At 38.8% G+C, this 26,312-nt stretch overlaps 1 protein-coding gene across 1 annotated transcript in view; it reads left to right on the top strand.

Annotated features, from left to right (window-relative positions):
• Positions 1–26,312, top strand: part of plekhg2 (pleckstrin homology and RhoGEF domain containing G2) — a 75,291-nt gene that overhangs the window by 38,909 nt on the left and 10,070 nt on the right. The window contains exons 4-17 of the mRNA XM_002938593.5: positions 6,072–6,172; positions 10,046–10,112; positions 11,136–11,182; positions 12,294–12,444; positions 12,672–12,803; positions 14,095–14,277; positions 14,980–15,072; positions 16,512–16,598; positions 17,100–17,133; positions 17,618–17,707; positions 19,084–19,185; positions 19,904–19,942; positions 21,228–21,244; positions 21,581–21,859. Coding sequence (XP_002938639.3) covers positions 6,072–6,172; positions 10,046–10,112; positions 11,136–11,182; positions 12,294–12,444; positions 12,672–12,803; positions 14,095–14,277; positions 14,980–15,072; positions 16,512–16,598; positions 17,100–17,133; positions 17,618–17,707; positions 19,084–19,185; positions 19,904–19,942; positions 21,228–21,244; positions 21,581–21,859 — 1,422 coding nt within the window. The remainder of the gene's footprint in view (positions 1–6,071; positions 6,173–10,045; positions 10,113–11,135; positions 11,183–12,293; positions 12,445–12,671; positions 12,804–14,094; positions 14,278–14,979; positions 15,073–16,511; positions 16,599–17,099; positions 17,134–17,617; positions 17,708–19,083; positions 19,186–19,903; positions 19,943–21,227; positions 21,245–21,580; positions 21,860–26,312) is intronic.

A 26,312-nucleotide genomic window follows, 5' to 3' on the forward strand; every position in this document is an offset into this window, starting at 1 on the left:
GTTGCTTTTTATCTGTAATTTCTTTGTTTACTAACTGAATGGACCTATAGTGTTTGCTCCTCTGTGCCATTATATTAGTATTTGGATTTCTCATCTGCTAGGAAGGACTTTCAGGTTCCCAAGTGCCTGTACTTTATTATTACTGGCCCATTTCAAAAAGGAGGCAAGAAGGGCCAAGTCGCCCCCTAGCAGTGCAATAACATCTAACTATATCTCAGATCTTTACAGTAAGAAACCATACCCTTTATTCTCGATACTATGACAATCACAGTTGGCATTGCAACAGCTGGGTGGAAGTTATATAAGATTGGTAATGATGGATTATTGCTGCCTTCATATCTTTATCTCTCTTTATTTTGAAAACAGCCCGGTGAATGATATGTGTTTTAGATATACAGATTTATAGGTATATATTATATAATTAGTGAATATTACCCTATATGACACATTAAAGAGCAGTAATTTTTTTTTTTTTTTGCCTTCAAATGTATCTTATGAAAATATTAATATCAGTGAAAATATTGGTGAATGCATAATTGTTTGGCTGGCCTTCATGATCTTCTTTATCTTTTATAAACCCTCCAAATGTTCTAATAGTCTTTATATGTGTGTACAAGAGCATTTTAGGAATGCAATTAAATTGCCCTTGACTGTCAGGTCAGTTTATTGAACTTGAATAATGCCCTAAAGATTTGTTATAACAAAAATGAATTACCAAACCTGGAAATACGACTAAAAATATCATAACATCAAGCCAACATGAATTAAAAGTACACTCCAAAAACTTTTAAATACTAGAAAGACCGCTGGCAGCATAAAAAAACAAAGAAGTCCTCTTTAGACAATGACTGACTCGTTTGCACCAGCACTGAAATTAATATCCAGTTGCATCCGGTATTTTTTGTTTTGTTGCTGTTTAAGGATTGAAGGAACAGTAGGAACTATAAGTTTTAAAAAATATTTTTAAGGAGGCCACCATGAACATTTGCCCTGGTACTAGACAGTGGAGTGCTTTGTGCTTCACCCCTAATGGGAGCATCAAAATTGGTATAGAGTGGCATTCTAATATATTTCATTTGAAAAACAGAACTGCAAAGGGAATTGATTTTTTATGCAGAACTTTCCACTAGTATAATACTCAAGTTCCCCTGAAGGGAGTGGGTCCAGGCCCGGATTTGTGGAGAGGCCACAAAGGCCCGGGCCTAGGGCGGCAGAAGTTTAGGGGCGGCATGCCGCCCCGCCGCAAAAAAAAAATTAAATTTGGCTCCCATACGGAGCAGTCGGGACCTCTCCCCACTGCTCCGTATGGGAGTTTAAAAGAGCGCATGCGCACTGGTGGGGCCGCTTTCGCGCATGCGCACGGGAGGGCGCGCTTTCGCACATGCGCACTGGGGGGCGCGCTTTCGCACTGGGGGCGCTTTCGCGCATGTGCACGGGTGGGGAGGGGGCGACCGACAGGGGCGGCCTCGGGGCGCCCAAAACAGAAATCCGGCCCTGAGTGGGTCGTGATCTCTAATTCACTATACCCATGTACAAGATGGTGGAGCCTGAAATCAAGTAAAAAGGCAGAAATATATAGGATGACTCTGAATCATACTGTGCTCTGGTTAGCAGCTTTGCCTTTTATTCATTGGAGAATTGAAGTTATATTCTAAAAGCCTGTGGTTTGGTAATTTCCAAAGCATACTGTATCAAGAAAGGATTTCTCAGATTTCTTCTTAAAGGAATACTGTCATGGTCTTTTCAAAACACATCAGTTAATAGAGCTTCTCCAGCTGAATCCTGCATTGAAATCTTTTTTTCAAAAACACAAACAGATTTTTTTATATTTAATCTTGAAATTTCACCTGGGACTGACCATATTCTTCATTTCCCAGGGTGCCACAGCCATGTGACCTGTGCTTGCATAAACTTTAGTCACACTTTACTGCTAAGCTGCAAGTTGGAGTGATATCACCTCCCTCCCAGCAGCCGATCAGCAGAACAATGGTAAGATAGCAGCTCCCAGTAGATATCAGAATAGCACTCAATAGTAAAAAAATCCAAGTCCGGCTTGGGACTCCTCCAGTTACATGGGAGTAGGAAAAACAATAGGTTACCTGAAAGCTCCTTCTGAAAGCTCAGACACAATGCACTGAGATAGCTGCCTAAACACCAACTCAACTAAAAAAATTAATTTTTTTGGTCCAAGAATAAAACTTTAAATGGTAGAGTGTATTATTTTCTATGTAAACAGTAAAATTTTGAAATAAATTGTACCGTATATACTTGAGTATAAGCCGAGTTTTCCAGCACCCAAAATGTGCTGAAAAAGGAACCCTTGGCTTATACTCATCAATTACTAAGGGCAGCGCCGGATTACTTGTCCGACCAACTGGCCCCATGCATTGCGCCCCCCCCCCCACCCTGCGCGCGCACATATGCGTTCTTCAATTTGTGATACCTTGCCTCCTCCAGCCTCCTGCTGAGCTGTTCTGTAAACTGAAGTATCCCTGCCAACAAACAGTGAACCTAGTTTTCCACAATGACAGCACATAGGTAATGGAAGAGATACAGTATATTGTATGAAAGGAGATATATTTTTAGGGCTTTGTTTGTTCCTGCAGAGAAAATACATTGATCTTTTTGCTTTTATGGGGATTCTTAAGTGCCTATTTAATCACTCTTTTTTTAGGGATAGCCTATTTTAAATGTCTCACAGGCTCATTAAAAAACTCTGTTTCCTGTTTATCTCTTCACCAGTACCTCTCTGGATGTGTCATTGCTCTGTTTTGGGGATTACAAATGAATTTAGCAGTGTACATTTAGATAGGGGTGGCATATGGAGCACTGTCCCTGCCCACACATTGTACAGGTATGGGATCTGTTATCCAGAATGCTCGAGACCTGGTATTTTTCAGATAAGGGATCTTTCTGTAATTTGGATCTCCATTTCTTAAATCTACTAAAAAATCATTTAAATATTGTTCACTTACTTGTCTAGCTAGGGCTACACCAGTCTGGGACTAAAATAAGCTAGTGCAGGGGTATTTCTTTACTACATGTAACTCCATTCAGCCTGGAAATTTTCAAGCTGCTAGTAATTGTGCTTAGAAAAGTTAGCGCTCATTGCATTCTCATTTTCATGTAACATTAATAGAAATATATTTGTTAATACATAAGTGTTCTGGAGATATATATTATACATATATATATATACATTATATATTTATGTAGCATTTAAAGGGGGGTCATGCTGAGTGCCCTTTTATTAATTATTTGATTATTGAAACCTAGCAGTAGCTGCTGCATATTCCACCCTAGGCTTATACTCGAGTCAATAAGTTTTTCCAGTTTTCTTAGGTAAAATTAGGTACCTCGGCTTATACTTGGATCGGCTTATACTCGAGTATAAAAATCATGACAGTATCCCTTTAAGTAGCCCTGTATGAAATATGTACATTGCCCAAAGTTCACGGACCCATAAGAGAATGGAGTTGTAATAGGTTATGTTTGTGGATGGCCTATCAGGGTGTGGTCAAAATACAGTGGCTTGCAAAAGTATTCGGCCCCCTTGAACTTTTCCACATTTTGTCACATAACAGCCACAAACATGAATCAATTTTATTGGAATTCCACGTGAAAGACCAATACAAAGTGGATTACACGTGAGAAGTGGAACGAAAATCATACATGATTCCAAACATTTTTTACAAATAAATAACTGCAAAGTGGGGTGTGCGTAATTATTCAGCCCCCTGAGTCAATACTTTGTAGAACCACCTTTTGCTGCAATTACAGCTGCCAGGCTTTTAGGGTATGTCTCTACCAGCTTTGCACATCTAGAGACTGAAATCCTTGCCCATTCTTCTTTGCAAAATAGCTCCAGCTCAGTCAGATTAGATAGACAGCGTTTGTGAACAGCAGTTTTCAGATCTTGCCACAGATTCTCCATTGGATTTAGATCTGGACTTTGACTGGGCCATTCTAACACATGGATATGTTTTGTTTTAAACCATTCCATTGTTGCCCTGGCTTTATGTTTAGGGTCGTTGTCCTGCTGGAAGGTGAACCTCCGCCCCAGTCTCAAGTCTTTTGCAGACTCCAAGAGGTTTTCTTCCAAGATTGCCCTGTATTTGGCTCCATCCATCTTCCCATCAACTCTGACCAGCTTCCCTGTCCCTGCTGAAGAGAAGCACCCCCAGAGCATGATGCTGCCACCACCATATTTGACAGTGGGGATGGTGTGTTCAGAGTGATGTGCAGTGTTAGTTTTCCGCCACACATAGCGTTTTGCATTTTGGCCAAAAAGTTCCATTTTGGTCTCATCTGACCAGAGCACCTTCTTCCACAAGTTTGCTGTGTCCCCCACATGGCTTGAGGCAAACTGCAAATGGGACTTCTTATGGTTTTCTGTTAACAATGGCTTTCTTCTTGCCACTCTTCCATAAAGGCCAACTTTGTGCAGTGCACAACTAATAGTTGTCCTATGGACAGATTCCCCCACCTGAGCTGTAGATCTCTGCAGCTCGTCCAGAGTCACCATGGGCCTCTTGGCTGCATTTCTGATCAGCGCTCTCCTTGTTCGGCCTGTGAGTTTAGGTGGACGGCCTTGTCTTGGTAGGTTTACAGTTGTGCCATACTCCTTCCATTTCTGAATGATCGCTTGAACAGTGCTCCGTGGGATGTTCAATGCTTTGGAAATCTTTTTGTAGCCTAAGCCTGCTTTAAATTTCTCAATAACTTTATCCCTGACCTGTTTGGTGTGTTTTTGGACTTCATGGTGTTGTTGCTCCCAATATTCTCTTAGACAACCTCTGAGGCCGTCACAGAGCAGCTGTATTTGTACTGACATTAGATTACACACAGGTGCACTCTATTTAGTCATTAGCACTCATCAGGCAATGTCTATGGGCAACTGACTGCACTCAGACCAAAGGGGGCTGAATAATTACGCACACCCCACTTTGCAGTTATTTATTTGTAAAAAATGTTTGGAATCATGTGTGATTTTCGTTCCACTTCTCACGTGTACACCACTTTGTATTGGTCTTTCACGTGGAATTCCAATAAAATTGATTCATGTTTGTGGCTGTAATGTGACAAAATGTGGAAAAGTTCAAGGGGGCCGAATACTTTTGCAAGCCACTGTATAATACATTCTTACAGACACTGTTTGCATTGGCTAAAAATTAAAAAAATAGTACAAAAAAGATTATTTGATCTGAAAATTGTTGGAAGTTAGGATTTAATACAAAAATACTGAAGATCAGACTAATAATTAGACTAAATTATCATCATTGTTATTGTTTTTGTTATTATTTTATTTATTTATGTATGTACTCATAGTAGTAATTAATTCTGTGAGAAGGAAACTGTACGACATTTAAATATGAAGAAAAAAAAGTCTAGCTCATCATCACCATTATCATAATTTATTTATATAGGATCCTGCTCACAAGAGCTTACTAAATCAGCTCAGCCATACTGTCACAATGTCAGTGTATGTAATATTAGACAACACTGGGTTGCTCTATTAAATGTTTCCTATTAGGTTGTACCATATTCTTTAAGAACGCCGTGCATTGCCCTCAGCCTCAACAAGTCATCCAGGACACACTTTATCTGATTGTGCTATGTTGCACCAAATTGTGTATGGTTATCAGACTGTGTCTCATGTTGCAACATTTATTGAAGTCTGTATTTGATTGTGTTACCTTGCAACAAACTGCAGAGGATTTATCAGATTGTGTGTGACTATATCACATGGAACCATTGCAACAGCAGGATTTCTCAGATTGTGTCACAATGTTCCATTTATGCTACAATGCATTGCAGGCTGTAACATTATAGGCAATTTAACTTGTTTTATACTGGGCCACAATATCACATTCCTCAATACTGGAAAACCATTTTAATTTGTAACTGACCACTTCATCTCTACCAGGCTGCCCCACAATGTGCCCAACAATGTTTTGCTATTCTTACTGTTCCTCTTTGCCCCTCAGTACATTAAATGTTGCCACAAAAAGCAACTAACACCTTTTCAGAGTGTGCCTGAATACTAAAGTCAGATTGTTTTCTACTTGCAGGATTACCTGGGCTGTATCATAGACTGTGGGCACCTTCCTCTCAAACCTGAGCAAGTCAGCACTTTATTCTGCAATATTGAAGATATTTATGAGTTCAATAGGTAAGTGGGATACTTCTATAATGCCCCCCATGGTGTCTTTTCTCTTCTCCATGAATGTACTTATTTTGGTAATCTAGCCAGTATAATAAGTAAATCCCCCAGTCCATTCCTGTGCATCTGCAGGCTGACCTCTCCACCCCCTCTCCCTTTTACAAACATGTTGGCTCTGGTTTCACAAGGAGGTTTAATAAGATACAGAGCTGGGGGTTTAAAAATAACTCCAGGCTCTTTCAGTCTGCGGTGTGGGGCGGTGTGGGCTTTTCTCTTGTGCCTGCCACATCTGGGATAGGTTTATTATGCCGTGAAAGCCAAGGTTCCCAGCACATCAACAATGTGTGACATCAGCTCATAACTCGTCATGTGTATGTGCCAAAGTATTGCCTGCCCCATGTATGCTCTATGTGGCACATAGAAGTATTGGGACAGGACCGAGGGGATCCACTGAGTACAAGCTTCATATAGAGAGCAGGAAAGATCAGTTCCAATAAGGCACAGGGCTTCAGGGGATGTTCAGTTATTATTATTATAGCAATAATTCAGCAAAAAAGTGTTACATCCTGCCTGGACTTTAACCACTCTGCAGCCTGCAATACCTTTGCTCTGTATAAGCAAACAGTTAGATTTCTTGTTCCTTGGGTTTTCAGGTTAAAGGGATCATACACATGAGGAAGGGCTTGCTTGGCGAGGTCACCAAATGAGCTGCTCTTTGCCTAATTCCACCGTCTGCATTCTGGGCCAAATCAGAATCATTTGGACCCTGGTCACTCTAGGCAACTATGCAGACCTGTCAGTCTGATGGGATTTTCACACCTAAACAATAGATATCTGGCCAATATCTATCTGGGAGGCAGATTAGGAGGGCCTATACATGGGCAGATAACTTGCCAACATGGTCTGAAAGGGACAAATTGTCAGCTTAAATTTGTACATATAATAAACATATATAAGGCCATCTTAAGTCTGCTCAGTTGTTATTACCCTGGCCACAGGTACTCTGAGTTTACCGATAGTCCCCTATATATTCCCCAGCTCTGAGCTCATTCCCTGCCTGTTGTAGGTCAAGTCTGCTTTTAATTGGGTGCTCTGTTTCCTACTTCTGTATTTTGTTTACTAATTTTTGCCATGTCATATCCCTTGTATTAATCTCCTGGCTTTGACCCTGGTTACCATTGACAAGTTTGCCCTACACTTCTATTCTATTAAGTGTTTTGACTCAGTCCATCTGACTACATCTAGCTCTGTCCTTTTGGCCTCTGTCTCTACATTTGGCTTCCATACTAACTCTAGTCTCTAAATTCTTGTGCAGTACTTGAGTAGCTGAAGGCCAGGCCCAAAACCACAGGTGGCTGTTATAGGCAGAAGTGCAAGCCTAGACTAAAATCCAGTTACTCCCCTGGGACTTGGCGTTGCCTTATGTGACAAAAAGTAGTTGTAATGATTGGGATCTGATACTGAAGTCTAGGTTGAGAGGAGGAAAGTGCTACTGTACTGAAAAACAATCACATTCCTGTGGTATGTTGTAAAGCCATAAATATAGTGGACTATACCTGGAGAGGCAAATCGAATGTAGTGCCCAATTATTGAATGGATGCAGAAGTCATACATAGTGCTAAGTACTGTATAAGCAGTCAGAGTGAGCTGGCTAGAGTACTTTATAAATTCTTGGAGATGGGTGAGGTATATAGTGATGTACAAGCCTTTTCAAGGAACATTTAAAGTAAATGCAGCATGGACTAGTAGGCAATTGCTGGCAATAAAAGTAGGAAAAACCCACCAAACAAGTCTTACAGTGCCCAAGAATTCCCTGCAGGGCAGCATGATTTTAGGTACGATGTGTAGTGTGTGACAAGATATTTCCTGCCTACAAAGCTAACTTTTAAACTCTCATCTGTAAACGATTTAATGCCGGATGGCGGATACAGGAGACTGGATAATGCACATAATGCACATTTCTACAACTCAGATATTAATGAAACTCAGCACCTCGTTATCTGCCCTGTGCTCCCACGAACACAGAAGATAAAAAGAATAGATTAGTGCAGGAAAGGGAGATATATATATACATATGTATATGTGGGCAGAGTTTTGTATGGGCGTTTTGTATGGGTGTTTCTATGAAGGGTGGAGATTAGGTAATGGGATAGTGGTGGGAAGGGGACATGAATAAAGGACAATTGAGAAAAATTGTAAGTGAGGGAAAGGATAAAGCAGACATGGGACAGAGACAAAAATGGGGAGTATAAAAACACCAAGGGGAAAAGCATATTAAGATGTATGTACAGTAGAGAGGAGAGGCAGTTTATGGTAAGACAGATACAAAGAAAATTGCAAGAGATGTTAACTGCTGAGAATGTAGAGAGAACAGCAACTCCTAATGCCAGGAGACATCAGGACCAGATTGCATGTCATTTGGTAGCCCGAATTTTTCTAGCCCATTTGTGGCCAGAACCAGATTGGTGAATATGTTGCTGTTTTCCCATGTTGTTTTAGCCAGGCAGCAACCATGGAGTCAAGCATTAGCTGCGGTAGTAACTTAGAAATATTATAACCAGTGCTCCCTGGGAAAATACTAAAACTACTATTGGCCATATAAGCCAGTATACAACAATTGCGTACAAGCAATGGTAAGTGCTGCAAATGCAGCCACACATGCAGTTTAAGCTTAAACTGCTAATGAATTCTACTGGACTTTCCCCAGTGACACTCTTTCAGCTGGAGATATCTTCTGAAATTATTATTATTAACATTTATTTATAAAGCACCAACATATTCCGCAGTGCTGTACAATAAGTAAATCTACTGCAGGGCATAGGCTTGTGCTGGACAATGGTAAACAGTGTTGCACAAGCTAAAAAGTACTTCAAAAATATTATTCATTATTCAAGTACTTTGTGAGAGTATATAGGAAACCTCTTTTAAAGTACTGTAAATAAGAGATAAAGTACTACAGGTATGGGACCTATCATGCAGAATGCTCGGGACCTGGGGTTTTCCGGATAAGGGGTCTTTCCATAATTCGGATCTCCTACATTAAGTCTACTAAAAAAATTATTTAATCAGTAATTAAAACCAAAAGGATTGTTTGGCTCCAATAAAGATTAATTCTATCTTAGTTGGGATCAAGTAATTATTATTACAATTTTTAAAATTACATTTTTAAAAATGTGAATTATTTGATTAAAATGGACTCTTTGGAATATGGCCCTTCCATAATTTGGAACTTTCTGGATAATGGGTTTCCGTATAAGGGGTCTGATATCTGTTAACATAGGCAGTGCTCTATTTAAGGGGCATGCCGCAGGTCTCAGTGCTCCGAAAAGGAGAAGGCATTCTAAAAAGGAAAAGGCCTGCAGCTACTTACACTGCGCCTTTTTTTTGCACTTTGCATGGTGCATTGTATATTACCCTGTTTGACACCTAGTAGTAACTAGTAATAAAACATCTGAGTAAACAGAAGATGAATGCGTATCCAAGGTTAAGGATGTATCTCTTGTTTCTGGTCAGAAAAGAAAAAATATTTAAAAACCACTGCTCAGAGTTGGTGGATTGTGCCTGTTTTTTGCCCTTTGTACCCTGTCTTGCTATATTGCTATTTCCATTTCTTTATTATCTGTACTCTTATATTCATTCTCCTTAATTATATACTGTTTTATCATGTCTAAATGAAGGTCAACAGACAACCCCCATAATCCTAACATACAAGCTTAAAATGTATATATAAAAACTTGACATTTGCACACAGCGCCTTTTTATCTAATTTTCAGCTATTAGCATTTTGTAGGTTGAAAGAGAGTCTCAAATGAGCAGCAACTGTGAAGTAAATTTGTCTTTTTCTTGGTGATCTTACCTGTTTTTGTTGTTTATTAATTGCAGTGAATTACTGGAGGATTTAGAGAACTGTAATTCTGCCCATGGGATAGCGGAATGCTTTGTCATGAGGGTAAGAGAATCCTACAGTCATATAACCACAATCCTCCCATGGAAGTTACATGCAATTTCTGCCCAAGTGGAGGAGAGGTGCAAGGCTTATTCATTTGGAAGGGTGATTGCAGTTACCACTTTTGCCAACAGTAATTCTAATGGTGAAGACAGACAGAGGTACTTAGTAGCAGATACTTGTCAAAGCTACTAAACGGCAGAAAATACCCTGCCAAAGACAATACTGAGAATTGCCTCTGCTAAAACACATGTAGAGGCAATTTTCAGTAAATGATCAGCATTGTCTATTTTTGTTGCCGTGATAAGTAGCTGCTACTAGTAGCTCCATGTGTCTTCACTCTTAAAGGAACAGTAACACCAAAAAATGAAAGTGTATAAAAGTAACTAAAATATAATGTGCTGCTGCCCTGCACTGGTAAAAGTTGTGTGTTTACTTCAGAAAGTCTACTATAATTTATATAAATAAGCTGCTATGTAGCCATGGGGGCAGCCATTCAAAGGAGAAAAGGCACAGGCACATAGCAGATAACAGATAAAACACTATTGTATTCTACAGAACTTATCTGTTATCTGCTATGTAACCTGTGCCTTTTCTCCTTTTTTCTAGCTTGAATGGCTGCCCCCATGGCTACACAGCAGCTTATTATATAAATTATAGTAGTATTACTGTAGCAAACACACCAGTTTTACCAGTGCAGGGCAACAGTGCATTATATTTTTATTACTTTAAAGCTCTTTCATTTTTTGGTGTTACTGTTCCTTTAAAATCATTGCTGGCAAAAGTGGTGAGGAATAGCTCTGACAATGCCTTTACAGTTAGACTGTGGAGGAGACACACATATTACTATCAATCTCTGTATATGCTTATAGTATGATTGCACACTTCCTTCTCCATTATTTTTCTATTACATTGTATCTACCTAGTGCTGTAAATAGTTTGCTTTGCTAGAGGGTAGATTGTTATTTTTGGAGCCACTGATATAAATTACCTGTCTCTAGTTGTACTGTATGTTTATTTTTACAGAGTGAAGATTTTGATATTTATACATTGTACTGCATGAACTATCCCAAGTAAGTCTCTGTTGCTCTGCCAGTGCATATTCATTGTCATTTTTTATCAGTCAGGAAGCTAAGGAAGTTAGTGGGGTTGTGATCCCCACAAAGGTGTTTTCAACTGCCAGTGGGGCATGGGTTGTGGTGTGTATGTATAACTTTCTTAATGCCTCTATTAGATTCTAAATCCCACTCTCAGGCCTGGATTTTTGGCGAGGCCACAAAGGCCCGGGCTCAGTGTCGGACTGGTCCACCAGGATACCAGGAAAACTCCCGGTGGGCCCAGGTGTCAGTGGGCCCTCCTGCTCCTGACCATTTGGCCTGTTTTATGGTCATTCCCTATTTCTGAATGGGAAGAAAGAGGAGAAATAGATGGAGAAATAGATGGAAGAATAGATGCTAGCATGTAAATAAAAGAGACTAGGAGGATAAAGAGGTTGGGTGAGGAAAACAGGAAAAATAGTTTGGAAAGTGGGCCTAGGATCTAAGGTTTTCTGGTGGGCCCCTGGGGTCACAGTCCGACACTGCCCGGGCCTAGGGCGGCAAACATTTTGGGGCTGCATGCTGCCCGCCGCACCGAAGTTCTGCTCCCATAAAGAGCAGTGGGGACCTCTCCCCACTGCTCTGTATGAGTTGCGAATTCGCATGCATGTGCTGGGCGGGGCAGCCACGGGGCGCCCAGATTTGAAGTCCAGCGCTGCCCACTCCTGGGTGTCTATATATACATATATATATAATACAGCTCTGGTTACAGCCCCGTGAAACAGGAAAACTTTGGAAATTTGATGGTGGAACGACTGCATATCTTTCTAACTATAACCCTGATTTCAACTCCTGTTATAGTCCCTAATTGCCGTAGTGACATAAAATAACCCCTTATTAAAGGGCCAATAACATCAGAAATCCCCCCAAATGTAATGTTTGACTATTCAACAATATTTCTTGAAATTATGTTTTTTTAACAAATTCCTAATATTCTGTAATTTTACTGTTTAGTGAAACTGGGTAAATGCTTGACCACCACAGGTTTCCATGATTTTCCATGACTTAGAATTGCCTAAAATACACAGGTAAGTTGCCCAATTGTTAAGTGTTCTGCTTAGTAAAACTTTTACTTATCTCTTACAAGCTCAGTGTCTGTCCTCCGTGAGTGTATGAAGAGTGAGGAGCTGGTACAGTTCTTCAGAGAGCGCCAAGCTATCCTATCACACTCACTTCCGTTGGAGACATATCTCCTTAAACCTGTGCAGCGTATAATGAAATATCACCTCTTGTTACAGGTAAGGGAATAGTATTGTATCTTCTTCTATCAGATTTATAAAAAATTCCCCAGTACAGTTCTGTGAGTAGTTCTTACTTTCTTTGGAAGCACCCCTTGTTTGGTAGCAGATACCTACAATATAATTATTAAGGAAGTCAGTGAGAAAAATGTCACATTGCCGGAATTATATATGTTTTCTATGGATAATCAGTGCCATGTTTCTTTTTTAAATTGTTTCCTTTACAGGAGCTAGCCAAACACTTTGATAAGAATGCTCCAGGGTACGAGGTAGTGGAGGAAGCCATTATTACAATGACTGCGGTGGCCTGGTACATCAATGACATGAAGAGGAAACAGGAGCATGCTGTGAGATTGCAGGTATGCAAAGAGGACCAGAAGCTGAAGAGGGTCAAGAAACAGAGTAGAAAGAAAACTACTGAGAGGGGAGCCAAAAAGAGAGCAGATCAGAGGAAAGAAAGTCATTTTTAGAAGAAATAGAAATGTGGTAGAAAATGGAGTGGAGCATGAGTAAGAGAGAGAATCTGAATAATTGTGGACTGAGGATAAGAAAGGTGTAACACTATTTTGGCTATAAAGGGGTAAATCCAGGCTAGTAGATGATGTAGAGCATGTGTTACAAGCAACCCCCTTTCCCAGGATGGGCCTTCGCTAAGGTGGAAGGGACCTGACCGGATATGTGGGTGTAGTTGAACTACAACTTACTATAGCTGTGTAGTGCAGTTGTTAAGAATTGACGCCAGAAAGGTTCTTGCTGATGAACTAGTAACAGATTTATTGGCAGAGACAAGATGGATGCAGGGTTATCAAATACTCACAATGCATGCAGATATCAAGGATAGATGACAATATCTCTTTAGGACAAGACAAGGGAGGGTACACACCGGTTTATCCCACCTCTTGGTAGAGTCTGGGCAGGGTAAATGTACCTGTCAGCTTAATACCCTCTTTGTGGAGATAGGTCTGGATAGATACCTCTTCCTCAGGTTGATAACCTCTAGTATATGAGTCCTCCACGTGAGTAGGGATCAGGGGTTATCCTGCCTGTCTCCAATCTCTACTCCGTGGCCCTATTACTGAGGCAACATTGCCGGATGGAAAGCTACTTCCAGAACACTAATTCTCCTTGATGGGGCTATTAGGCTGCCCTTGCTTGCTAGAGCTAACTATCTCACTTCTCCTAGAGAGTGCTATTACAAAACTGCTATGCTTACTTAAAATTCATTCACAGGGCCCTGTCCCTGACTTTATCCAGATGGTAAATGGGTCTCTGGACTAGAATGGCTTTACTGGGGCCTGTTGCTGCACCCAGGCTCAGAGGGAGCTGTGCTTAGGTAGCAGACAGGCAGCCAAAGAGGAAGTCACACCCTCCTGCCAGACACTGTCAGTCTGCAGGGGGCGTGTACAACCTGACTAAACCAATAAGGGATTAGTTAATGAACTGTAACCTGAGTACATAGGGCTTTGCCCAATAACAGTAAAGATGTGAAGAGGAAGATGGATTAATTACTGACCCTTAAGGGTAATTTCTAATGGCTGATTAATGTTCAGCATTTACTATTATTAAATTATACAAGCATCTGTGTAAGAAAAAGTAATATTGGAAGGTTTCAGATCAGCTGGTATTACATTGTCTGTTTTTTATGAGCAGGAAATTCAGAGCCAGTTGGTTAACTGGCAGGGCCCCGATCTCAGTGCCTTTGGGGAGTTAGTCCTGGAGGGGACATTCCGTGTGCAACGTATGAAGAAGGAACGAGCTTTCTTCTTATTTAGTAAGATGCTGCTCATTGCAAAAAAGCGAATGGACCTCTTCATTTACAAGATGCACATTTTTGTAAGTTATTTAATCAGCTATTCTGCTGCACTTACAGTAGTAGGGCTGTGAGGGGACACTATATATATATATATATATATATATATATATATATATATATATATACTTTACAGAGATTATTCTTTGCATCTGTCTTTTCCTCTCAGTTAACATTCCAAAGTCCTTATAACATTTACACAGACTACAGTCAGATTTTAATGAAGAGTTGGTGGGGGGCTAGGTCTGTCAAAATCAATAGTGATAGCACTGGCTTTCTTGTTTATATATTAGGCAGTCAAAACTATGAATTAACAAGTAATTTAATCAGCTGATATGTCATATCCTTGGCAAAGTTAAAATAAATTCTTATGTTTTAGATATGTACATTTGTCACATTTCTTAGGTTAAAGTTTTAACTTTACAAGCAATGGCATTTCCATACATATTTATTATATCTATACGACAAAGTCCTTGTTCTGTGAGCCTAAATAAAAGGAGACAGTTCCCAGACGATTAAAGGATATAAAGGTGCAATTAGGTAATTCCTTTGCACTATTCTCAATATCTTCCTAGATATAGGTATGCATTACATTGGCGTTTTTAAATGTATATTATTGTAGAAGTTGTTTGAAGCAGATATTTCTTTAGTTCGAAATGATGCAGGAGGTGGTTGTTTAGTCCATCATACACAAAACTTATAGTTCTATGTTTCCTTTGTTCCAGTGCTGTAACCTCTCCCTTACCGAGCATTTGAAGGATGGTTTAAGTTTCAGAGTGTCTGACCTGACAATCTCCAAACACCAGCAAGTGATTCAGGTAATTTGAATGGATCAGTTTCTTTGGACATCTTTTTAAAGAAATCAGTATGCTAGGGCAGAACATGAGCTGCTAGTGTATAGACAAAAATATGGTTTGGTTTAGTTAGGAAGAATAAATCTTATAAGACTTATGCATGATCTCTTATTTCATTAAACCTATAAAAATGCACTCAGGTGGACTAAGGGACCAAATTCTGCCAGATGGCTGAAGAGAAGGAGAAGTCTTTAGGGGATCATTTTGATGGAAAAAGAGGATATGCATAATGGTGAAGTGTTAGAAAACATATTGTATGGTACGTTAGAAAGAAAGCCTCAATAATCAAAGTTAGAACACGTCCAGCATAGTGGTTAAATTAAACACCTGGTGATCCTGTTTTAAACAGAAAGAAATGAAAAAGATTTTCATATGGTTATAAATGCAGGGTTTCCCTTAAGCACAATTTATCTATGTTATCAATGAATACTAACTAAAATATGGACAGTACTCATTGGCCATGGTATATCAGCTATTCCTATGCAGTACAGTGCAATTAATTTGTAATATTTTAGCACATTTACTTTCTGTTCATGTTTTTAGAGCATACTGATAATTATCTACCAGTTCACTCTATCAAATTCATGTTGATTAAGGAAGTATACTGTCCCATTAATGGATCCACACTCATCTTTTGACTGGTTTGTGGGATTGGTCTTTGCAAGGGAATAAATCCTTGTTTTATTTATTTATTTATTTATTTTTGCCTTTTTGATTGCTGCCTTAAAAACTTTTTTTATTTATTTATCATTAAATAATGTGTATGATTTTAACGGCTTTCTTCTGTTGCTATATTTCATTAAAAGCATGTAAGTTAGCAGACAGCAAAATATATAAGTTTGGTGACATCCATTTGTGTTTTCCATGGGTGTTTTTCAGTGGTGCCAGAATGCACCATTGTCATTTCCCATTATTTAAATAGGAAATGTGGGACAGCACTGAAACTTGCATTCTTCGGTGCCGTTTTCAGTTTTGTGGTGAAGAATGCACCCCATGTTCTGTAGCCAGAATTATATATCAAAAAGGAACTCCAATGGTCTACCATCTGCTAACAAGAACATTAAATATTAAATAAGATAATTTATTGATGATGACTTTCATAGTATCGGAGATCTCATGTTTGGTATGTGTTTGAATTTAGAAAAGGGGCACAGGTGCAGCACCCTCAGGTAAATCTTTTTAGCTGCAGTCTTATTGAGGGATGCAAAAGGTTGCTCAGCTTAGTTAGGGAAGCAGTCTCTCCCCATACAATGTGTGCTACCCCCATGCAGTGTTACACAGAATAATGAGCTTGCTACAGTGACTAGAGCAACAGAATATGCAGCTTCTCTGTAAACAGCATTTTATTCCTAGCTGGAAGATATATCATCTTCAGTAGACTGATCCCCTCCTTAATATCTTAGGCCAGAAACCAGGAAGAAAAAAGACACTGGGTCCATTCAATCAAACGACTTATTGTGGAAAACCACCCAGCATCTATTCCTCAGAAGGTAATTCATTCACATATATGCATTTGAAATGCACTATGGTGGTGTTGTTGTTGTTATTATTACATAGTTATAAAGTGCCAATATTTCCTCTGTACTGTACAATAAATAGGTGCATACATTGAACATACAGATTTACATACAAAGCAACTAATAATTGATTCAAAAGGTAAAAAAGGAACATGTCCAAAAGAGCTTACATTGTAAAAGTGTTCCTACTATAGTGAAAAATACACTTCTCACTGGTCTTGCACATTACACTTCATACATTTTTGCATTCGTTTGATACCGACATTTTGATTTTTATGCCTTTTGGCCTGTGTTTTCATCTTTCCTGGTTGAAAGTAATTTATTAAACATTTACAGAAAAATAGATGAATATATCTGTCCTTTTAAACTGCATTCACTGGCCTTCAAAACTCTATCCCACCATGTTCTTGTAACCTTTCATGCTCTGATAATGACTTCTTGGTCATCACATTAAAAACCCTTTTTTTTATGCAGGCGAAGCAAGTTCTTCTGGAAAACAGCTTCCAGTGTGAGTGACACTACAGCTGCAAGGGTGATGTGTATTACCACCCATACTCAGTGTATATCTGTGTATGCAAAGGGTTTGAGAATTTACTTATGTGTGTGTTTGTATGCAAGCATTTACAAGTATTTATCCCCTGAAAAACAGCCTCTTCTGTTCCCACCATTCATATGTGCCTTCCATTGCTCATTTATGTGAACTTTCATTTTATGTTTCCATGTGTATGGTCGTCTGAAATTATATGTGTGTATGGTTGCGAATAGCAACTAATCAGCAGTTTGTTTTGATTTATCTGTTACTACCTAAAATGAAAAGCAAAAATTTAAATAGTTACTATGGGGAAAAGCACTTGTACAATTTAGCACATCCGTTAGTAAATTATTCCCCCTAATTCCATAAGAAAAATAAAGTACTTACAGGGGCATTGATAAGATCTTTTTATTTTCCTGACTTTTTTTTGAATGTTTACTACTTTTGCCACTTTTTCCAGATTCCCCTGATGTGCGCCTCAGCCCAGAACCTTTGAAGTCACCACGATTAGATGAGTTGTGGGCATTCTCCCGAAGCCGGAGACAATCAGGTAATAAGTAATCTCAGCCAGAGTATGCCAAACTATGGGGCTGCCTCACCTAGCAAGCCCAAATTGAGGGGGAAAACTAAATATTATTAAAGGAGAAGGAAAGGCAAAGTCTGGTGCCCCTGTTAGGAGAAAACAGCACCAGCCCGGGGTACCTGTAGCGATGCGCTTCCTTCTTTCTACTCGCGCTGCTGCTTATTGTCAGGGTCAGATTTATAACATATTGAAAAGGACTCCTGCCAGTTTCATGCAGCTCATCTTTTGCATGCTATTGCAGACATATCAAGTAATATAAACAAAGGCTTAGTTATATAATGTATTTTTTGATGGCCTGTGTTGCAGTACATTACTGCCATTCAGAATATGAGGTGAGCTAACAATGTATCATGGTACTGTAGTTGATGATTATGAAATTAGATCATGTATGCAGAGTGTTATTTTTACATGAAACCAAATGATAATATAATCTATCCACAATGTCCCTTGTGGCCCAGGCACAGATGTGCAAAGTTCAGATAGCTACTATAATCAAAAGCCATTTGTAGAAAATGGTTCCATTGTTACACTCTAGAGCTGGCACAGCATACATCTCTGTGGTTCTGGAACCTTACAGTTATGAGAAATTACTTATATGTCCTAATAATTTGGTTATGATGGCTGGTGCTTCTTAGTTATTTTACGTCTGGGTTTCTTGTTCTGACTGACCCACCAAACTATTGTCGTGCCAGATTGGAGCCTTGGCTACCCTCCTTCCCTTCTGTAAACCTCATTCTCATATAATACTAGTGTTTTACTCTCACCCTCTCTCCCCGCACATCCCAAGATCCTGCATGTAGGATAATGTTTTGTCCCTTCATTCTGTGCTTTTTTTACCTCATGAGTGTGTTTCATTTAAATATGAATTCCTCCCTCATATGTCCTTGTCATTTCCTGGTAAAGATTTTTTTCTGAAAGTACAGTATAAAAGTTTAGGATAATTAGAGTGATCAGCCAAGAGATAGGATGATTGCCAGCACTTATGTCTTGGCACGCTTGGCCACTGGGCACAATCTATTCTCTTTGCCTTCCTTCCTTCTATTAATCAGTAACACCCTGCTGGAGTACTAACAGACTTCATACTTGCTGCTCTGGACAGTACTTTAGACACATTCTGGCATTACAACTAGCCAAGGAGTCCAGAAAAGCTAGAACATTTAAACAATTTAAGACACTGAAGAAAGAACTGCCTGCACCCTCATACACTGAGTGCAGCCAATGTATAGCTGGCATTGTTTTACTATTATCCTCAGTTACAGAATATAAAACAGGTTAAGAGCTAAAAATTATATGTTGGGAACACTTTCTCCCAGGATTTAAGACACAATTTATTTCTTTTCCAGAGCCGCCACAGCTCATGTGCAGCCCTGAGAGGTCCAAAAAACTGTTCTCAGCACTAAGCTTGGACAGTGGCTCCCAGCACCGCCGTGGGCGCAGGCTGTCTGGTAAGTATGGTGAACATTTTATTAGTAAAAAAGGGGAGTGTTGGTGGCTATATGTAAGGGCAAACGTTAACATTTGGAATATTTTCACCAAAAGTGAGAATTTGCCATGACATTGGCAGTTTACTAAAAGGAGAATGCAACACCTTTTTGCCAAATTAACTTCACATTGGTGAATATTCACATTCTTTTGCCAGGTGCAAGATCAAGAACAAGTTTTGCCCAAGATGTTTGCCACAGGCTGGTATCATTATAAGGATAATGCAGCCATTTTTGTATCTCATCTATGTCATCTCTTCTATGCTAATATCCCACATAAATCATTTCTTCATGTGTCTCAACCTCTTCTCCTTACAGATTGTAAGCTCTTTTGGGCAGGGCCCTCTTCACCTCTTATACTGGTTTCTTTGTATGTTAATTTGTATGAAATTCTGTATGTATAAACCCTCTTATTGTACAGTGCTGCAGAGTATGATGGTGCTTGAATACTTAATAATATTAATGTCCTTCACATTTAGGGGAATGACTGCAGTGATATATTCTAAAACAGATGTAGTACCAAACTAAATGTATTATCTTCAGTGCTTAATTTATTACAAAATATTTGTTTACATCAAGTTTCAGTTCACCACTTTAAGTGCATTTATATTTCCCCTTCTTTCCTATCTCCGATTACATGTGCCAGATGCACCACATTAATATATATTTTTAATTCCAACAGAACCAGCAAAAGAAATTCAGGCTGCATTTGAAAACAGCGGTGAGTGAAATTCTCCTAATCTGATAACAAATACAGTATGTGTAATCCATTCTGTGCAATATTTTGGAGATTCTATGTTAAAAAGTACTTTACAGAGTGACAGTGTAAGACATACTGCACAAGGTTCTGCAGATTTTCTGTATAATCTGCTCTGCATAAGGTTTGGTACATTCCCTATGTAACACATCATGCACAAGGTTCTGTAGATTCTCAGTGCAATCCAACCTTCTTAAGGCCCTGCAGATTCTGTGTGCAATTTATCCTGCACAAAACTCTGCAGATTCCATGTGTAATCCAGCCTGCCCAAGGCTCTGTTTAACAGTGCAAACAAAAACTGGCATCCATGTTGCTAAATTGCATTCATGGCTTTCTGGCATCAGGCCATCATTTTTGGAACCAGAAACAGTGTTAGCATGTGATCCACTAACTGCAAGTTAGTTGTGTATGTAGGTGCTACACACATAGGATGCCCTTACAAGGAAGCGCTAATTCTATGGCTCCCTTGTATCCATGTGCCCTGTACTTAGCACTTGCACCTTATTTAACAAAGTGCAAATAACTGACATTGAGTGCAAAGTGCAAGAACAGAGGAGCATTCAGAAATATGAATAGCATTTAAATGGATGCAAGTTTGCGTGAATCTTTGCACTTGTCTTCATAAATGAGACCTGACTTCAACTGAAATAAAACTTAGGTTCAAAAGAGGGAATGCTACTTTAATCACAATAATATAAAAATATTCAAACAATCACACTCCATCAAATTATATAAACAATATGTAAAATACATGTTGTTCAGCCTTCCGTATGCTTTTTTAATAGCCAAAGACTGGGGTCCTTTAACAAAAATGCCCCCAGTCTTTCCTAAGAAATAAGTGGAGTGTGCCAGATACTTGGTGTACAGGAAGTGACCAGCATGTGTTCATCCATGTACAGACATTTTTCATGAGTACTGATACATTCTGGGCAATGCATCCACTTACAGACACCATTAAATCACCCAATTTAATAGGTACTGGCAGAGTACCAGATTTCAAAACATCAAAATGGCTTTTATGAATTATTATTTTATGTACAGATAACAATAAATTCAAACCTTAAATGTCTGTGTCATCAATGTAAACTATATTTCTATATGTTTTAAGCATAGCTATACTTGTGTTCCACATGTAATGTGTGCCCTGTGTGTGTGTTCAGTTGATATGAACAGCAATTCCAATTAGATTTCTTCCTGCTCTCATCCTTTCTCTGTCTTACTCTCATCATTTTTTCTTTTCTTACTACAGATTTGGTGCCAATAAAGGTCAGTAAATTAGTTTTTCCTATTGCAGTAACCTGGTAGATTACATTTTGTGGGCTGTTAATTCATTGGGCACAATTGAGGAGTTTTGTCTATGCATAGCTCCATTTGATAAGCTGCCTTAATCATAGATATTATTAACATAAACAATATGAACAATGTAATTTTATTTGTTGTTACAGTTTTTATGGTACTGTGACAAAATCCTGAAGAATAATTTGGGCTTGTCGATCTTGCTGGGATAACTTCACACCTATAATGTCTGCCCATTTTTGTATTAACTAAAAAACATTTGTATTAAATAGCTAAGCATGTCTTCCCATGTCATTTCCTCTCCAGCATGCCGGCAGTGAAGGAGAACTTTTCCCATCATCTGGGTCTCTCAGGTCCTCAGACAGCGTATGTACATTGGAGTCCAGTATCCTAGAGGTGGCTGATGAGGTATATGAGGAAGATAACTCTTTCAGCTTGCCTGAGGAAGCTTTGTCAGGAAGTCTTTCCATCACTGAGGAGATTCTGGAATTGCTGAAAAAGAGAGGACTCCAAGCTGACCTGGGCATCATGGAGCAAAGCGAGAGCCTTGCATTGGCAGGGAGCAACACAGAGCCAGAGGAGCAGGTATTGTGTTAATAAGAGATGCTGCCTAAGTAAATGTACAAGGGTCCATTCCCCACCAAGTACTGCTAATTTTATCTACATATTAAAGTGTCCCGGCTCTTAGTGTATCAGAAGTCAGATTTTCTAAAGGGTTGTTTTTGGTGGGGGGGGGCAATTTTAGAAATAAATAATAATAATAATATAGTTTATAAATTGTAGTCTGCATAGGAGAAGTCATCTAATACAAAATATACAAATACAGCACCAATCACTCAAAAAGTTAGGGGCAGAAGCAACTGTGTGCTGATCTTACTATTATTGAATAAATATAATAGGGATGCACCAAATCCCGGATTCGGTTTGGGATTTGGGCCGAATCCAGCCGTTTTTTGAAGGATTCCGTTTCGGCCAAATCCACGGTCCCAGACGAACGGAATTAGCATACACCAATTAGCATTCATAATTGGTAGGGGTAAAAGATTTTCACAGTACGCGCAGCGCGTGGCAATTTTTAACCCTTCCTGGTTCTAATTAGCATATGCTAATTAGGATTCGGATTTGGTTTGGGATTCGGCAGAATCCGTCAGGGTGGGTTCGGGGGTTCGGCCAAACCCCAAAAAAGTGGGTTCAGTCCATCCCTAAAATATAATATAAAGTACCTTAACTGATTACATCACAAAGCCAACAGCTTTTTATCACACCACCGTAAATTACTAAGTCAAGGCCACGGAGATACAAAACAGGCAATAAAAGGCATCATTAGTGAGGCAAAGCATACATCAGGCACAACTTTTTTTTTTTTCTTTAATTTACCATTATTTTGGCAGACCATTGGTATTACTTTGACCTCTTAATGTAGCAGAGAATTGTAGGGGGTTTGATTTGATGGAGTGCAATGGAGAAGGTGCATGATCCACCACTGTAGTTTAAGAAAGAATTAGTTTGGTGGCATAAATCTGAATCTAGGAATTCACAACACTGCCCTCATACACAGCCTTTATTAAAGAATAATACCACCCCATATAATACCTATAATACCCGTTTAGTTATTTTGCCCAGTATGTATTAGATCCTGTTGTCTTTTAATTAACCACCTTATACATAGACTAATAAAAGAAGAGTTTTAATTTTATAACCCAGTCATATTGTTTTACTCTCCAATAGTTGTGTATCTCTTCGGCCTTCATGTTTTATTTGGGAAAATGTGCTATTAAACAGTTGACTTTGCAGTTTGCCGTTTACTTCCTTCTAGTTCATTGAGTAATTGCTATCTCATACAGAGTTGCATGGTCCCAATATAAGTGTTGGAAGAGACATACATGTACAGATAGTGTGGGCCAGGGCTAAATATTTGATATTCCGTATGTATGTTAGTCAGAGTTTATTAAAATGATTACTTCATACAAAGAAGTCTCTAGAGGCTTAACCATGTGCAGGTCCAAAAACTTTCTTGGTCCACACCTAGGCCACAGGCCTTCGGTTCTCCGGCTGTTGCAGAACAGCCCACTTCCTAGTGAACTGGGGTTTATTCTAGTAACAATTCAAAGGACACAGGTTGGCCCATGCTGGATAAGTTGTTGACAAAAGTTGTGCAGATGTTGCCCAGTCTATAAGGTCCCAGGCAGCTGGAGGGCTGTAGATTAGATCTCCTTGATTAAAAGAGATGTGTGGGAAGTCCTTTAGTTGCTGTTAGTTTGGAGCTGTGGTTTACAGTCTTATCCTTTTCTTAACTGTAACATTTTTTAGATGTTTTGGGATTTCACAGATTGTGTTTGAACAACCCAAACCATAGGTTTGTTGTGGGAAAATGTGAGATAATTAAGTGGAAATGAGGTCAATCTCTATTCCTGATTTGAAATCTTTTGAATCCGATGGCTTTACAAAATTGACTTAATGATCAGAGTTTTTGCTAGATAAACTGGCACCAAATACATAATGGGTTCCATATGTTTCCCCTAGTTAGCCTGCAGTTATTTGTTCCAGCCAGATAGAAGGCTTACATGTTAAATATTTGAATTAATATATCTTTATGCAAAACCCTTTTTGGGAAGCTGTTTTTCAGCAATGCTCTTCAAACTTTAATTATAAACAGAAATATTTTGCTGAGAGTTAACATTATAGCTCTACAGAAAAAAAATTATATATATAAAAAAAGAATTCTGTTGCAAAGAGAAAAACGCACGCATTCTTTTGCTATTTTTTTTTTTTATAGGAACCTACCGTTACTTACAAACAATCCTTGTGGTGTTCTTTTTTAAAGGAACAGCAAGACAAAAAAATAAAAGTGTTTTAAAGTAATTAAAATATAATATACTATTGCTCTAGACTGGTAAAACTGGGGTGTTTGCTACAGAAATACTACTAAAGTTTATATAAATAAGCTGCTGTGTAGCCACGGGGGCAGCCATTCAAGTTGGAAAAAAAACAAAAAAAGGCACAGGTTACATAGCAGATAACAGATAAAACACCATTGTATTTTACATAGTTTATCTGTTATCTGCCATGTAACCTGTGCCTTTTCCCCTTTAAATGGTTGCCCCCATGGCTACACAGCAGGGTACTTATATAAACTACAGTAGGTTTTCAGAACCAAACACTCAACTTCTACCAGTACATGGCAACAGTACATTTTACTTTAATTACTTTGGTACATTTTCATTTTTTGGTTTTACTGTTTCTTTAAAATTCTAATGCCTTACCAAATCCCCAACCCTATACCTGCACATTTCAGAGTCTGTGGCAGTTATCACGCTGGCTGCACCCTCAGTACTGCAGCTGGAGAAAGAACAGCGCTAGAGTCCAACATGTTACTTTTCTTCTCAAACTACAGCTTAATACATTATATTAATTTAAAAATGTAAGAGATATTAATTTAATAGTACAACAAGTATCTACCAAGCCTACTATAAACCATTCAAAACAATATCAGTTTTACATTAAAACATAAATACAAAGTATTTCTGAAATACCAGTACCGTATATACTCGAGTATAAGCCGATCCTAATTTTACCTAAGAAAACTGGAAAAACGTATTGACTCGAGTATAAGCCTAGGGTGGGAAATGCAGCAGCTACTGCTAAGTTTCAATAATCAAATATTTCATAAAAGGACACTCAGCGTGACCCCCTGTGAATTCTACATAAAAATATAATGTTGGCAGCTGCAGAATAAGAGCAATAATATGTATTATAGTCAATTAATATATCTCCAGAACACTTGTGTATTAACAAATATATTTCTATCAATGTTACTTGAAAATGAGATGGAAATGAGCTCTAACCTTTCAAAGCACTGAATCCCCCACCAATCAGAGCAGTGTTCTCAATTGCTGCTTGCCAGAAGCTCTAGGTAAAGATCGTCCAGTGGATGGGGGTGAGAAAAGTTTGCCTAAAGTTTTCCTTGTTGTAATTGTATATATTTTTGAACTTGCATCCATGTTGGAGGAGGTTAATGCTTCACAACTGATCAGAGCGCAAAAAAATTCAATGTGATTATTTCTCTATGCCTTTATATACACATCAATGGTGTATGAACACTGAATGAATTAAGCTGTGTCTGTTCAGAATTTACAGCCCCCTCTCAAGTGAAGGGACAACAATAAAAATAATGGCTTTTAACACAACTGCACACTAGCTTGTGCCAGAGTAGTAAGGGCAGTGCCACTGTCAGCGCAGCTCATTCTTTATATCCCCTGGACCATAGTGCAAGATACACTTTACCTATTTGAGGTGCCCTTTCAATCTCTAATTGCATACTACTAGCATATGATTGCCCTAAACAGCCAAGTGTAGGCCTCACCTTATAAGGTCCTCCCCACCCCGCAAAGTTCTCACTTGCATAAACTGACCACAATTCAGTGAATGATATTGCCCCTATTCACTATGTACTTTTTTTTATTTATATATGTATTTATTTTATATATGTAAAATATACTCCCTGTTGTAAAATATAAGAATATTATAAGTTACAGTGCAGTTCCATGATTATATAAAAGCACAAGGCCAAAGGTCATGGAACTCCGAAGTGACTTCTAATCCCACAGTTTGCTATGAAGTGGAATTAGAGAGACAGGACAATTATATAATTGCCGGGGTAACCATGGTCACATGCTAGCAGAAGTCTGGAGATGTTTAACAGGCCATTGCAGAGATGACACATATGTAGAATACAAGGTTCACTAAATGATGGGTATAGGACGGCGACTGCCATGTTTTTGGTGGCAGAATGCAAAAGCGCATGCACAGGAGCTGGGTAACTTCCACTGATATCTGACAGCAGCTGTAAAGCTGCATTAATTTAGTGTGCACTACATTTATTTCATTATATAATTGCCATTCTCATTTCTGCCAGTAGATAGCACTGTGCAATAAAAGTATATGATACTACCTAAGAAAATCAAATATATAATTCATTGTAATAATTCAGTTTTACTTTGAAATACACTGAAATATACTTTTTACTTTGAAATACAGT

The sequence above is a fragment of the Xenopus tropicalis genome, chromosome 8 (genome assembly GCF_000004195.4).
Source record: "Xenopus tropicalis strain Nigerian chromosome 8, UCB_Xtro_10.0, whole genome shotgun sequence".
Taxonomy (NCBI): Eukaryota; Metazoa; Chordata; class Amphibia; order Anura; family Pipidae; genus Xenopus; species Xenopus tropicalis.